Raw genomic sequence first — 16,880 nt, forward strand, 5'->3', positions numbered from 1 at the left:
TAGTGCTATTTAATGTATTTGACTATACAGTGATATGGCAACTATAAAAAAAGCAAAACACCAAGAAAGCTTACCAGTCCTGCTGCATACATGGGTACTATGACAGGTTGTTTCTTGTTGCCTGTAAACAGCTGATAAAACAAGAAAATTTTCTTAAGAGGTTTTCCCATGCCGTTTTAGTGATTATAATTTTGTTTCAATGTTGCTTCAAACTTATATAAGACTAGTATAAAAGAACAGATATTACATTAAACACAATAGTTAAAGTAAATAAAGCTTTTAATATTAACAGGAAGCATAAAAACTAAGTCGTAAGACAGTATGCCTTGAAAAGCCATGTTTAGTGCAGCTATACAATTAAGAGGCAAGTACTCATAAAGAACCACTTCAATTTAATACTACATTCAAAGCAGGTCTGTTATTTCGAAAGCTTTATTGACAGACTCACAATATTTCTTGTGTCGATTCCCAAGGAACACAAAAGCTTTTTGTTGCTGTGGGAGCCACCCCACTGGTACCGCAGTCCATATGCATCGTGGATATCCTGCAGCTCTGTCCACACATCCGTCAGTTCCCTACACAACCCATCATAAATTGAACGTCACCAATAGGAATAGCACTTCACCAGCTTTCAACTTGGATTCTCGTTTTTAATACAAGTACATCTTAATGTACATCCCAATTAAACTTATACCCAAGTACAACACTCTGGGGAACCAAAGCTGCACAGTGTTCTGAAAACAATTATATTTCAGACTTTTAATTGGAAAACGACGTCCACAGCTGGCAGAACAAGGCCTACTTAGATTTCACCATCATACAAATAAATGTAGCAATTTACAGCAAGTGTAACTAATAAGATATCTTCTGATTAACACTGAGACATCAGCTAGAAGAGATGCTGCTAAGTAAAATACTGCTGGCATGGTGTAATCACAGAAAAGAGCCATTCTGCTGGATGGCTAATCTTACTCAAAACTATTTTGAAATAATCAATGGAAACAACTCACTTTGAATTACTACTGTATGTTTTAAGTTCCCACAGAAGATATATTTCTAATTCATTTCAAATAAGTTGTGTTAGCAGTTTCTTACCCAGTATTTGCTAAGGTCTCCTCAGTTGCTGCCTGCTTCTCACCTGCTTCCAGCAAATCATTCAAGGAAATTATCTCTTTTTCAATTTCAACAACAGGCATGGAAGGAAAACAGACTTCAAATATTCGTTCCAGACGACATAACAACGTTGTCTATATCAAAGAGAAAGATATTTACATGGACTTTTGTTAACTGTTCTTAAGAAAACTAGTCTGTGATTATAAACTTACAACAGAGAACTATTGCTGGCTGATGCAAAGCTTCACTTTGGATGTGGTGCTCAAGGATATGATTTTGCAGAGTTAGAGTTACGGTACTATGATTAGGCTGTGGTTGGACTTGATGATCTTCGAGGTCTTTTCCAACCTGGGTAATTCTATGATTCTAAGATTCACTTACCTCAAGCTACAGAGCTGCCAGTGAACCACGTGACTTTGTTACCACCAAATAAAAGGCTGTTAGCTACTGAGAAAGGGTCTTATCCTCTCTATGATGAGCTCTTACAGAAAAGTTCAGAACAGATCTTACTAATCTTTGTTATAAATTAGCAAAAATAAAATAAAAGTGTATGTGTGCATGTGTGCATATACACATACATACAAAAAGTATTAATCTATTATTTACTTAAAATACATGAAAGTCAACAATTTTATGAGCTCTAAGAATTTTACTGAACACATTTTTGGTCATTTCAGATCAGTGCCCTTCCATCCAAACTTGATATGTAATGTGGATTCAGAAGACAGTCTCACTTGTTATAAGAAGTACGAAGTCAAAAGCCTCACTAAATTTAGCTCGAAAATAATGACCGAGAACATAAATAATGCAAAGACTGCACACTTCCTAAAAATCTATTAGTATCAATGACACTAACAAAGATGATAAAGAACAGTTCAGCAATCACCTCCTCCAGCTCCCTCAGCACCCGTGGATGCACCCCATCGGGTCCCATGGATTTATGAACATTGGTGTTGCTTAGGCACTCATGGACCACCTCTTCCCTGACTAAAGAGAAGTCTTCCATTCCCCAGACCCTCTCATTAACCACCAGGGTCTGGGATTCCTGAGGGAGAGCTTTCCTCTGAAGACAGAAGCGAAGATGGCATTCAGTATCTCCACCATCTCAGCACCTCCTGTTACCAGAACACCCCCCTCACTTAGCAGGGGACCCACATTCTCCCTAGTCTTCCTTTTACTGTTAACATACTTTTAAAGCCTTTTTTATTATCCTTTATCACAAAACAAAAAAAAATCTCCCAATAAAATACAATTAAAATGCCCCCCTTTTTTGGCCAGCATAGTAAGCTTTATTTCTTTTTAAATTCTTCTCTTAAATTTCTCCCTTCTCAGTTGATTTCTGACATAGCCACAGAATTTCAACTTCATTACAGCTGTGTGAACTGTCTCAGACTGCAGATGGAGCACTAAAACAGCACATGTTTTTTCCAGCCCTGTTCTACCAGTTAGAAACAGGTAACCAGTAATTACTTATCATTTAAGAAAATGTACCAATTGCAACATATGCTCCCCAAGTGAACCCTATGCCTTTTCTTTAACATACTTATTTTTAACAGAGAAACATGAATCTCTCTTCTAGCTAGGATGCAAGCTTAGCATCTCTCTCTTGTTCACGCTCACCTGGTGCTCCTCAGCAGGTACCTCTGTGATAATCTGCTGCCCTGTATAGGGGGCAGCACCCAGCAGCTCCAATGCCTGCTGTTCTGCTGGGGATGTGGAAGAGAAGCAAAGGAGGCAGCAATCCCATGCCCACCCATCCTTCAGCACGTGCCAGCAGAGCTGTGCCTGCAGAGCCCTCCCGTGGAGATGCAGCATATTCCAGCAGCAGTGCTACATTCACAAGTACAAACCTCAGACTGAGTTTTTCTCTTACAACTGAGCTTATTTAAGGTTCAGAGATGGAAGGGTTGCAGGAGGAAATTATGTATTATAACTAGACCAACCAATACAGCCGGGACACATCTTTAGGCACACAGAACATCGGCTTCATAGTGACTATCCCCAGCATTTCCCATCAGAATATTTACTTTCTTTGCCTCATCTCTTGTCTCAATTCAGCAAACCACTGACCACATATAGCAACAAATAATACAGATGCAAAGATTAAACAATCAGAACATGGTGATTCTTTGTGCTGCAGTAAGATGAGGACTCAAGAATTCATTCTCCCTGTCCAGCTCCTAACCACAGAAAGCATGACAGTTAACTTGCTTATCACATCACTAGTTTTTGTACTATACATATATTTATATGCCTGACAGACAGGGACAGCCAGCAGATCAGTTATAAGACATTTGCAATGCATTATATCAAAATGCCACTATTAACATATTATCAAATGATCTGAATTACACAGCATTCCTGACTCATTTTTTTCCCCTCCTCTTCATTATCCCACTGGTATTATCTGACTGTAGTGAGTCACGTTCCACAGTGCAGCATTTTCCTTTTAAGTTTAATCACGCCTTAATGCCCATCCACTTTGGCCATACAGTACAAGTCACATTACCTGTTACAATAGCTGTGGACTGTTATGCATTTATCGGTCAAAACAAAGACACTAATTTAGTATAACTGAACATCATTCTGGATTCTAACTCAATGCTTCAGCATACAAAAGCATGCTCTACTTAAGTTATAAAAAATAGCTGTCTTCAATGCGTCAGTTGCTATTAGAACGTACATGAATGGGTGAAGTTCCTTTCATTTAATAATACAGCAGAAACACATATTCCTAGAGACAGGGAAGAGTCAGAAGAAAGGCACTGTATCATGACAACAGCAAGGCATCAGGTTTCTTGAACAGGCTGGATATTTGAGAACATAAGTGACCAAGAACACATTTAGATAATGAAAGAATTAAGAGAAAGTCTCTATGAACCAACTCCGAACTCAGTTTCAAATTTGAGCTCTAAAATTGTACCAAAATTTCAAGCACAGTTTAATTATAGCATTCTCTGCACTTCCCTTCATCTTTTCTAAGTCTCTAGAAGTACTCAGCCCTTACTTATATATAGTAAAGAAGAACTGTTTCCATAGCAAACTAGAATAATTACTTCTATGTGTGCAAATAGACAGAGGGAAAGGTGTACGTACGCACATATCTCCAGCAGTGGTAGTGTCCTTCAAGGAAGTTTTTCTTCTAATTGTTAAGGAAATACTGCACTGACAGTGCCCAGGTACAGACAGCATTAGAAAGATCTTGAAATTAATTTAAACATTTCTCTTAACAAACCTCATTCTATTGTTTGTACAAAGCAAACTTAAGAATATTACTGGTGTCATGTACAGTAGGAGCAGGACTTTCAGTGAGAAAAATCCAGTTTGACAGGAATCATTCTTACAGGCATCTACTAAAGGTGTAAATGAAGGGCAGATCTGCCATTCTAAAAATTAACTGTGATTCTCCAGTGGCAAATTCAAAACTCCATAATTCCTGTGGCTGCATGAAAGTTCTTGAGAAAGATGTAAGATATTTGGTAGTCAACACCTGAAACAATCAGAATACAACAGATGTAACAGACTTTCAAGTGAGAGCCATAGCCACAGGGTTAGAACTTATCTGCTATGCTGTGTAAACAGAAGAAATAAGATCCAGACCTCTGAGCTGGAAGACCAAAGTACATGGTTTACAGAATTTGTTTTTCTTCTCTATCACAAGACTACAGAACCAATGTGTTCCTTCCACATGCTAAGGCTACCTTGGAAACAGAGCAGCCTATATCTCCCCCAGCCCTCTGTACATGAACTCAGCAGTGATGACAGCTCACTGACGTTCTTCAGAGCTGTGCAAAGAAGAGATGCTGCAGCTTTCTGTAAAGACAACATATTTGGGTTATGCTAGGCAAACAGTCAATATGAATCAAAGCTTTCACTGCAAAACTACTTGGGTACTTCTCCAGGTGAAGTGTCATGTTTATTTCCCTAACACAGAATCACAGAATTATCAAGGTTGGAAAAGACCTAGAAGATCATCTAGTCCAACCATTACCAATACTTCCAGGATAAATCATATTCCTCAGTGCCACATCCAAGCATTTCTTGAACACTCCCATGGTCGGTGACTCCACCACCTCCCTGGGCAGTGCATTCCAATGCCTGACTACTCTTTCTGAAAAGTAATACTTCCTGATGTCCAGCCTGAATCTTCCCTGACGCAGCTTAAAACCATTCCTTCTAGTTCTATCACTGATTACACGAGAGAAGAGGCCAACCCCCAGCTCACTACAACCCCCCTTCTGGAAGTTATAGAGAGCTATAAGGTCTCCCCTGAGCCTCCTCTTCTCCAGGCTGAACAATCCCAGCTCCCTCAGCCGCTCCTCATAAGGCCTGTGCTCCAGACCCCTCACCAGCTTTGTAGCCCTCCTCTGAACACATTCCAGGGCCTCAATGTCTTTCTTGCAGTGAGGGGCCCAAAACTGAACACAGTACTCAAGGTGTGGCCGCACCAATGCTGAGTACAGGGGGACAATTACCTCCCTGTTCCTGCTAGTAACACTGTTTTTGATGCAAGCCAGGATGCCGTTGGCCTTCTTGGCCACCCGGGCACACTGTCGGCTCATGTTCAGCCAAGCATCAATCAGTACCCCCAGGTCTGTTTCCTCAACACAATCCTCTAGCCACTCTGCCCCAAGCCTGTAGCGCTGCCCAGGGTTGTTGTGGCCAAAGTGCAGAACCCAGCATTTGGTCTTGTTGAACCTCATCCTGTTGGCTTCGGCCCAGTTCTCCAGCCTATCCAGATCCCTCTGCAGGGTCTCCCTACCCTCAGGCAGATCAAAACTCCCTGCCAATTTGGTGTCAACCGCGAACTTACTGAGGGTGCACTCAATGCCCTCATCCAAGTCATCAATAAAGATGTTGAAGAGGACAGGTCCCAGAACCGACCCCTGGGGAACACCACTCATGACTGGTCTCCAACTGGATTTAACTCCATTTACCACCACTCTCTGGGCCTGGCCCTCCAGCCAGCTCCTTACCCAGCCGAGAGTGTACTCATCCAAGCCACAGGCTGCCAGCTTTTGTAGGAGAACAGCATGGGAGACAGTGTCAAAGGCTTTGCTGAGGTCTAAGTAGACCACATCAACAGCCTTTCCTTCATCTATTAGACGGGTCACAGGATCGTAGAAGGAGATCAGATTGGTCAAGCAGGACCTGCCCTTCACGAACCCATGCTGGCTAGGCCTGATCTCCTGGTCATCCCACACCTGCCTCGTGATCTCCCTCAAGACAATTCGTTCCATTACCTTCCCTGGCACTGAGGTCAGGCTAACAGGCCTGTAGTTCCCCGGATCCTCCTTACAACCTTTCTTGTAAATGGGAGCCACGTTGGCAAGCCTCCAGTTTTCCGGGACCTCACCTGTTAACAGGGAGCGCTGAATGATAACGGAAAGCGGCTCAGTGATCACCTCCGCCAGTTCCTTCAGCACTCTCGGGTGAATCTCATCCGGACCCATGGACTTGTGGCAGTCCAGTTGGGGTAGTAATTCCCTGACTGCTTCTTCTAGAATCACAGGGGGTTCAGTCTGCTCCCCAGCCGAGACTACCAGGTCAGAGCGTGGGGAGCCCTGGGAATAACTGAGGTGACTTTTAAAGGCAGATGTAAAGAAGGCATTCAGAACCTCTGCCTTTTCCTTATCCTCTGTGATCACATTCCCAGCCTCGTCCAGTAAAGAATGGAGACTCCCCTTTGTCCTCCTCTTACAGTTGATGTACTTGTAAAAGGGTTTCTTGTTTGTTTTTACCCCAGCGGCCAGCTTAGATTCAAACTGGGCTTTTGCCTCTCTGATTTTCCCTCTACACATCTTAACAGCCTCTTTGAAGTCATTCTGAGCTGCTCTTCCCTCCTTCCACAGGCAGTAGATTCTCTTCTCCTACAACCTTAAGAACAGCTCCCTATTCATCCACGCCGGTCTTCTTCCCCACCGGCTCATTTTGCGGCTCAGGGGGACTGCCTGCTCCTGTGCCCTTAAGACTTCCTTCTTGAAGAGCAACCAGCTCTCTTGGACCCCTTTGTTCGCTAAGACCGAATGCCAGGGGACTGCCCCTACTAGTCTCTTGAACAATTAAAAGTCTGCCCTCCAGAAGTCCAAGGCAGCAGTTTTACTATTCCCCCTCCAAGCTTCACCATGAATTGAGAAATTTATCATTTCATGGTCACTCTGTCCAAGGCAGCCCCCAACCTCCACATCTCCCACCAGACCTTCCCTGTTTGCAAACAGCAGGTCTAGCGGGGCATTTCCTCTTGTGGGCTCTCTGACCAGCTGCATCAGGAAGGCATCCTCTATGCACTCCAGAAACCTCCTAGACTGCTTCTTCTGTGCCGTGCTATACTCCCAGCATATGTCAGGGAAGTTGAAGTCCCCAATGAGGACAAGGGCTGACGACCGTGCAGCTCATGCCAGCTGCTTGTAGAATACCTCATCTGTCTCTTCATCCTGGTTTGGCGGTCTATAACAGACGCCCACCAGAATGTCTGCCTTGTCAGCCCTCCCTCTGATCTTTACCCATAGAGATTCAATGTTATCATCCCCAGTAACAATCTCGGTAGCATAAAAGAATTCCCTAACGTAGAGAGCCACACCACCACCCCTCCTTCCTTGCCTATCCTTCCTGAAGAGTTTGTAGCCATCCATTGCAGCGCTCCAGTCATAGGAGCAACCCCACCATGTTTCTGTTATGGCAATTAGGTCATAGTTTGCCTGCTGCACTATGGCTTCCAACTCTTCTTGCTTGTTGCCCATGCTACGTGCATTAGTGTAGACGCACCTCAGCTGAGCCCCTCGTCTTTCTCCTAGTCCCAATACCACTTCCCCAGGCCGATCTCTAGCAGGCCTGGCTTTATCCCCTTCCCCCTTCATATCTAGTTTAAAGCCCTCTCTACAAGTCCTGCCAGCTCCTGGGCAAGTATCCGTTTCCCTTTTGGAGACAGGCAATTCCCATCAGCAGACCTCAGGCCAGGTGCCGAGTAGACTGCCCCATGATCAAAGAATCCAAAATTCTTGCGTTTGCACCAGCCTCTCAGCCATGCATTTATAAGATGGCTTTTCCTGGTTATCTCAGTGTTTGTCCCTGCCACAAAAGGAATACTGTCAAACACTATTTGTATACTACTTGTATGCCTGCTCCATCAACTAACCTCCCCAGTCCCCTAAAATCATGTTTTATAGTCCTCAGGCTTCTGTCAGTGACCTCATCACTGCCAGCCTGAACTATCAATAAAGGATAATCAGAAAGGTGGATAAGGCTGGGGAGTTTTCTAGAAATATCCCTGACCCGGGCCCCAGGGAGGCAGCACACCTCCCTATGGGTAGGGTCAGGCCGACATATTGGGCCCTCAGTTCCTCTCAGAAGAGAGTCACCTATGACTATCACCCTCCTTTCTTTCTTGGAGGAGGCAGTCTTCAAACGTGGAGCCGACCGCCTCACCTTGGGCAAGCTTGGCGGCAGCACTGCCACGTCATCATCACTCACCTCTCCCTCTGGTTTCAGGGCTTCGTATCTGTTACAGAGAGGGACCAGGGGAACCGAGGAAGGTCGGGGTGGGGGTCGCCTGCGACGCCGGGCTGAGACCCGCTGCCATTCCTCCTCTCCTCTCAAGCTGTCTCTCCCTGCTTGACTATGGTGAGAGAGAGGGTCCATTACTCCCTCAGTCTGCGAAGTGCAATCTGCACCTTTCTCGCAGAGAGTCACTCCACCAATCAATCTCCCGTTCGCATTCTCTGATTGTCTGCAGCCTAACTACCTCCTCCCTAAGTTCCACCACAAGGTTGAGCAGCTCATCTAGCTGCTCACACCGCACACAAGTTGCATCCTTCCCATCCTCTCCTGGCAGCAGCAGGTTGAGGCACTCCTGGCAGCCAGAGACCTGAACTGCCGCATCTTGGAGCAGACCCTCTGTTTGGGTTGCCACAGTCTTTGCACGGGAAGCCCGTTTCCTGGTGAGGACCATGTTTGAAGCATTAGCGATAGGTCCTGTCAACAGAAGAGCAAGTTACCTGAAAAAAAGACAAGAGCACTCACCTGTGCTCACACAAGACACAGCCTCCACTCCCACTGCTGCCTTATTGAGTGGGCAGTGCAGGCAGCCCTCAAACACTGACTACCTCCAAACTAGGTGCTCAGAACAGCTTTTCACACCTTCTGTGTTGTGTGATCTCCCTGATCTCTCTTTATCCACACAGCAAATAGGTCAAGGTCAATTACCAGTGATAAAGAGCAGGCAGTGTCAGCTCCGCCCCTGGTGAGTCAGGAGCCCTCCCACAAGCTGCCAGCTGCTAGCCCAGGCACAGCACTGCTGCTGGCTCCAAAAAACCTCTAAAAAAAGAGCTTTTCTGGACGTTTTTCTTCACTTCAGTTCAGATTTACCCCAGTGCAGTTTTACCTGCTTGAAGCTGGTCTCTGAAGCAAACACGCAGCATCTGCTTAGCAAACAGAGCACCTTCACAGAACAGTGGGAGAAGAGCTGCAGGCATAACAAGTCCTGAGCCAAGAGAAGCAGAGCTTACAGAGAACACTAGCTTAACTTCTCGTGATTCCAAGGAGGTGGCTATTCTCTCATACCCTTGAAAAGCACTCATGCTTAAGACAGTGAGAGAAATTTCTTAAAAGGTAAAAACCAAAAGGAATTACTTTCATAAGATTTAGAAGCCAGCATGGGAACATACTTGATTGAATAACTAAGTAATATTGCCACAAGAGCTAAACAAACAAACAAAACACTCTCAAAACTCACCAACAACAGATTAAATTGTTACTATAATAAGAGTTATAAGAGTGGCAGTTCTAAATAACCCCCCCAAAAACATGTTTAATCAGTAACTACAAAGCCCCTAGCCTTGCTGCAAAGCAATCTGAAATTTTAGTAGGCCTTAGGTAGAATAAGACTTCTGGGCTCTTTCCCTGTTTGATCCAAAGGAAACCATGGGGAAACTAAGTGCAGATATGTCAATCTATCTCCCTTCTCTGGCCAAAAGACTTGCCCTCTCCCTCAGCTGAGGAATGTAGCGAGTCCTGCATTTTCAACGAATGTAGAAAAAAGTTTAATGGTTCTCTCACTAGACTTCATAAAACTTGCTCCTTATTTCAGTCAGCCCTGCTATTCCGATCCAGTGGCAATGTACTAATTTTTCAACCAGGCTTGGAATTGCCCTGAAGTTACTTTTTTCCTAGAGGATGACTCTTCACTCACTGGTCAACACAAAGTAATCTCAACATGACAGCAATCCAAAGTTTACTTTGCCTTGAAGTACACTTGTGGCTTAGTAACTATACATCAACCACCCTGGTCAATCTGAAGAGGAAGAGGTCCAGCACACAAGCTCTCAAGCCTCACTTTAAGGGCTGTTTCCTTCTCTCTCTTTCAGATTTATTAACTCTCAGCTGAATCAGGGAAGACATTCAGTCTTCCAACCAAACCATTGCTCATCTCCTCCTCCTCTAGAAATGTTTACACTCCTTGAACATAGCTGTGCAGTCATTTCAACCACCCCCGTGACTACTGTAGGTAAAAACTGTTCCTGTGCTTTGCTTAATCCTATATATACTATTAACACAGTACTGCAGAATAACCCCCTCGGCTGACTAATGATCAGCACTATCTCATGCAAGAGGCTGCACTGCGAGCTTTATGTTCCTTGTAAACAAATGCTACATGGGCATATAAAGGAGATTAATGCATAAAGTACAGTATAGGTTTGCTCAAAATCTGTTAGATCAACCAGTTCACCCACAACTACACCCTAAATCAGTTTTAGTGAACTCAAAGGCAGGCCTACCCTAAACTCAAACCTGCAGCCTAACTGAAACAAACTACTGTCTATCTTCAGATGAAGAAAAACATTACATGATTAAGGTACACAGTAGTATTAAGATGTGTTCAAACAACAGTCTGTAATATCTGTGTTCTCCAGCCACAGAAGCTGGAATCTAATGGATTATATATAATTTCTGTAATTCTAACTGAACATGATAAACCCATTTGTCCAGAGAGATGGTGGATACCCCATAACTGGAGGTGTTTAAGGTCAGGTTGGACAGAGTCCTAACAAAATTGACATAGTACTTGATCTAGTAGCTTGACAACCCTGCCTGCAGAAGGAGAACTGGAACTCCAAGCCAAGCCATTCTATGATTCTATACCATTACCTTTTCCTACCACTATCTAACACTATGGAAAAAAAGAGCTCAGCACACTACATACATATACAGTAATGTTGCTGATTAAGTATACTTCTCAGTTTCCTGCTTTTGCAAAGAACTATGTCGTTCTGTTTTATACACTGTTTAACATTGTTACACTACCACACCACAGCCAGCCTTTAAGCCTCAGCATTACAGATGAAGTATACAGTATCTTGTAAATGATCCCAGCACACCTTCAGCCTATGCCAAAGTTTCAATTTTCACATCTATCTCAAGTGTCCAGCACATGCACTATTTCTCCCTCTTAGCAAGTACTTCAGAATAGCTCTGTTTGGTGGTTTGACCTCAGTAACATCTTCTAATCATAAGTAAGAAAAATTAAACTCAGATTTTGATCACTTTTCTAGTATTCTGCGCTCCAAGCACTGGGGCTATTTGTTGGCTCATGTTGACTCAATTAATCCCAATACCTAGAACACACAAGACAGCATTTCTAGTTGCAAAGCATCAAACTACAGCTCCTTGGAGTAGAAACACAATGTTTGTTAACACAGGCAGATTTGGAAAAGTCTTTTGAAAACCTAAGGTGCTTGCAGAACACAAAACAAGCTTTCAAAATGTACAACTATTGTTTTTAAGAGTTAATGGATAAACAATGTAGCAACTAAACTTTGTTGCAAGGCTGAGGTAACTGTTGCACCACAGAAAACTCGCCTGGCTCAACTTCCCCTGCAGCTTTTGCTGGAGCAAGTCCATAAGCTCTGGGTTGTACTTCCTCACTTGCAGGAAGGACAGAATCACATTATAACCAGATAGTCTCCACTGACCAAAGGATAAATCACAGAATGGCCTGGGTTGAACAAGACTTTAAAGATCATCTACTTGCAACCTCCTTGCTGTGGGCAGACCCCGCCAACCACTAGACCAGGCTGCCCAGGGGAAGAATGAAAAAAATCTTTAGTTGGTTTACAATCTAACCAAACTCCTTTAAGACTTTTGACAGCCCACTGTCATACAGCTCAGCCTGTCGGGTGCTAACATAGATGTGGGGAAGGGAAAAAAAAATTACAGAATCTCTAAAGGTTCCTCTTCTATAAGCATCAACATTCAGAAGTGTTTTCAGCTGAAACTCTACCATATCATGGGAAACAGTAAGCAAAAATAAATGATGGAAACTTTCTGATTAGTTCTTGAAAGCATGACTCTAGAATAACCTCTTCCCCCCCCAACCCCCTTTCAGATTCTGAATGACTTATTTCAAGTGGAAACAGAAACAAGTTAGATTAATTGCACTAATGACGCAAGCACTCTACAAATGAACAACAGAGAAGGTAACAATAGGTTTGTGCTTGTGCTGGAGAACAGGACCTCCTCACTCAGGTAGCCCTCTGCAATGAGGAAGGTTTTGCACAGACACAAAAATCCATGTGCAGGCTCATTTGAGACCCTTTTTTAGTCTCTCGAACTCAGTCTGAAATTTAGAGCACTAGTCACTGAACAAAACAGGAAGCAGGAAGTGTCAGGAACTGTGGCTCATACCTTTTAAAGTGACAAGAACTGGAGGATAAGCCCTAAAAGCTTTGTTTTATTTGCTTATGTTTGCAACACTCTGGCTGTCACAGCATTCCTCTGAAAATCTATTTTGTCTGTCATTGGTAAGAAATGTTAAGAGAGTAGGCTGTCACCAAGTCTACAGGAGATCCTGCAAGAGACTTACCTCCTTTTCTTCTGCTGTCAGAAAAGTTCCAAAACTTTTAGATACTTATTATCACCAACCCTTTCCTGCTGGTGCTGCTACTCTTTTCAGAAAGAAAACATATTCTAAACTACTCACCTGGATTGACTTAATTAAAAAGAATCAAGAATCAGAATTTTACAGCCAAAATGCTTTAAATTTTGCATAAGACAGTATTAAATCCTTATAAGAATGTATCTATGAATGAACAGGCAGGGATCTCAAATAGGACATGCAAAAAGACCTAAGAATGAATTAATACACATTCAGCAGCTAAGGGAGAAAACTTAGGAGCTAAGAAGTGACCCTACTTTACTCCTGGATACACCAGCATCTTCAAGAAGTTATTGATCCATTATTTGTAATGTTGTTATGATGTGAAGCTTACCATAACTGACATAACAGAGACTCCCAGAAGTTGGAATATTAGGGACAGAACTCAAGAGGTCATATTTTACAATCACATCAGTACTTTGAAATGAATAGCAACAGTGCCTGCCTGCAAAGTCAGATACCTTTTTATGGTGCTCTCCAAGCAAATGAACACAATGTTAACAAATTGAATCCTCATTTTTAATCAGATGTTTGAAAACACAATACAGAATGGTGCTGGAAAAAAGTTGGGAACTAGTTGCCCCAGCTTTCTGACACTTATTTTATGCCTGATTAATGAGAAGGAAACATCAGAGAGCTCCCCAAAAAGCCATAAACTACAAAGCAAAGGAAGAACTAACACAGGCTCTGAAATGCTTACGGTGGCTAATTACTTTGATCACTTTATATAAGGACTACATATAATTCTCAGAACAAATGCATACAAATTTCAATAGACCAGGCTCTTTTTTTCTGCAGGAAGGAATAGTGCAGAAGATGAAAGAAGTAAATGCAGCATACTATTTAATACCAGTCTTTCTCACCAACCAAATTAAATCTCTCCCACAAGACAAACAAGGACTATCCAAACATCTGTTATACACAGAAGCAGGAACTAGGAAGAGCTTTATGAAGAAAAGCAGAATAATTCTGAGCAAGCAAAATCAGGAACACCCTTACCTGAACTGAAGGTGCTGGTTCTTGAGATTGCTTACTAGTAGTTCCCTGGAAAGACGCTGAAGCAAAACTGTCAGTCTTGTGTAATGCTGGACCATCAATCCTTGCAGATGTATCTGTCCTATGTGACTGCCACGTTTCTTTTCTGTGATGAGATTCACCAGCTTGTTCATCTCCAAAGGCAGCCCAAGAACAGTCATCCTTTTCTTCATCTTCAAAAGCGTTCCAATCCGTAGCCTGGTTACAACCTGCTGAACTGAAGTCCGCGAAGTCGTCAGAGTCCTGAAAATCAATGCTCTCATCTTGAGATTTTGGCACTGAATCAAAGTCTCCAAATTCACTATCACCACCATTTTCTACCTCAGTAGTATTCTGGAAGTCTAAGCCAGAGGTTTTACTGGTAGCATCACATTCTAAAGTGTCAGCAGTCTGATTTAGTTTAGCTTGATCCAACGTTGTTGGCAGCTGAGAAACAGTATTCGTGTCCCTGAATTCACCAAATGCATCATTACATTTGCTAACATGTGCAGGCTGTTTGGAAGTTCCCTCTAAAGCTGAAGCATTTATTGATTCTTGAGCATTAACGAAAGCAGAAGATGCACTGACTGAACCAAAATCACCGAAGTCATCATCATGTGAGATGTGACGATCTACAACTTCAGTACTACTTCCACCACTCTTAACTTCTTCAGAATCATCCACATTTTCTCCTTTGAGATCAGCGCTTAAGCTTTCCACCTCATCAGTTTTGATGTTCCCTGTTCCTGAAAAACCATCAAGCTGAGAAAAATCTCTGCCATTTTCCCCATCATGTTGTTTTCTCCTTCCATTGTTTTCTCCATTTTCAGTAGTGCATATTGAACTTCCAGTTGTTTGAAATGTACTAGAAATAGTAAATTCATTCACTTCCAGTGCTGAGGAATCCTGTTCACAGCTAACTTCTGCAACACAAGTCTCTTCTTCAGTATGAATTGCTCTGTTTATTCTGTTGTTTTCCTGAATGTTCAGAGAGTCTCTTTCACTAAGAATGGTGCATATTGTAGGCCCTGTTCCCTCTACGTTGATTGTTTTTCTGTTTGAGAATGTAGCAAAATCTGCAAAGCCTTCACCTGAGCTAGGAATTGAGTTCAAACTTAGCTCAGCACTATGGCTGCTAACAGTTTTTAGTCCCTTTGAATCACTGATGTTGTCTAGATCTTCTGTTCCCTGAGGATTTACAGGGTCCAATGCTGCAAATCCATTTGTTAGAATCTCTAGACATGGAAGTCTTTCACCATTACAAGCATCTATTTGCTCATCCTGGCTTTCAACTACTATATCAGTTCTAACATCAGAAGAAAACCCCTCTGATTTCCCAGTGTTTTCTCTTTGTTCCTCTCTCTTGTTTACATCTTCTAAACTTACATCAAAAGCAGTACCTGAAGTTCTACACGTAGATTTTTCTTTGCTGGTACTAGTAGCTAACGTATCGGAAAGTTCCTTAGGAGAAGTAGGAAGCTCTGCAATGCAGTCTTTAACATTTTTAACAGATGTGAAAGTTGCAATGCTAGCTACATTGTCAGAATAATCATGAAGGGGTATAAAATGATTTGTGGGTATAAATTCCTCCTTTGCATGGCTGTATTCTGCTGCATCAAAATCGGCAAAAGCTACACCAGCAGTGCTCACACCAGAAAATCCTCCAAATTCTCCAAATTCATCTTCATCATCATCATCAGCTCCGTTGTCTAGCGGTGGAGGGGATGAGGAGTACATTCGAATAATATCTGGTTCCATTGTTTAGTTCCACTTCAAAGTTAATATATTTCTGTAAAAGAAAAGAAAAAAAAAAAAGTTTATTGGAATTCTGATTTGTTTGTTTGTTTCACATTTTAGAAGTTTAAGTGTAGGTAAATATCATTCATATTTGAAAAGAAAGATAAGATACCACTATGTAAAATGTCTGCAGAACATTTACCTGTAACTCTCAGTATTTAAAGATACTGCTTTTCTTTCTCTACAAAGAAGCCAAGCAAGGCTTACATCAGAAGACAGGTGAAAAAAGATGGCAGCCTCAGCTCAAGCCTAAGACAACTATCTACCAGTAGCAGTTCTGCAGGATACATAAAGCACATTATAAAGGTGGTGCCAAGACCTCAGACTCATTTTTAATCAATTTTCCTGTTTTAGAAGTCACAAGGAAACTACTAAAGATGTTTCAAGACTCTTGTAAACAACTACATGATTACATTTCTCAGCAGACAGCACTGAAACACCATAACATAAAATATATTAAAAATAAAATAACATAAAATATATCTTCAGCTGTTGTGCAGCATAATAACGCAACTAAATTGAGTTTTAATCCACCAGTTGCCAACTTGCTGTCACCAGCAATTCATGAAATAGCCACTTACCCTGGTCTGCCTTCTCCCACACGCAGTTGTGCCCTCAGTTGACTGTGTGACAATAATTAAACTACTTGATGGACAGCCAACAGTCACATACTTAAGATACCTTCAGACAGTAGCTTCAAAGATTCCTGAAGCTGCTTCCACAAGCTTCGAAACCATTCACGGAATCACAGAATTATCAAGGTTGGAAAAGACCTAGAAGATCATCTAGTCCAACCATTACCAATACTTCCAGGCTAAATCATATTCCTCAGCACCACATCCAAGCGTTTCTCAAACACTCCCATGGTCGGTGACTCCACCACCTCCCTGGGCAGTGCATTCCAATGCCTGACTACTCTTTCTGAAAAGTAATACTTCCTGATGTCCAGCCTGAATCTCCCCTGACGCAGCTTAAAACCATTCCCTCTAGTTCTGTCACTGATTACACGAGAGAAGAGGCCAACCCC

The 16,880-nt window shown here is 42.5% G+C and overlaps 1 protein-coding gene across 4 annotated transcripts in view; it reads right to left on the reverse strand.

Annotated features, from left to right (window-relative positions):
* The window catches only part of AFTPH (aftiphilin), a 45,469-nt gene that overhangs the window by 19,068 nt on the left and 9,521 nt on the right, over positions 1-16,880 (reverse strand). For all 4 annotated transcript variants that reach the window (XM_015856521.2, XM_015856518.2, XM_015856520.2 and 1 more), the window contains exons 2-5: positions 14,042-15,845; positions 1,096-1,247; positions 449-575; positions 75-131 (exon numbers count right to left, since the gene is read on the reverse strand). In XM_015856521.2, the coding sequence (XP_015712007.1) occupies positions 75-131; positions 449-575; positions 1,096-1,247; positions 14,042-15,814 (2,109 nt within the window). In that variant the 5' untranslated portion in view covers positions 15,815-15,845. The remainder of the gene's footprint in view (positions 1-74; positions 132-448; positions 576-1,095; positions 1,248-14,041; positions 15,846-16,880) is intronic.

The sequence above is a fragment of the Coturnix japonica genome, chromosome 3, assembly GCF_001577835.2.
Source record: "Coturnix japonica isolate 7356 chromosome 3, Coturnix japonica 2.1, whole genome shotgun sequence".
NCBI lineage: Eukaryota > Metazoa > Chordata > Aves > Galliformes > Phasianidae > Coturnix > Coturnix japonica.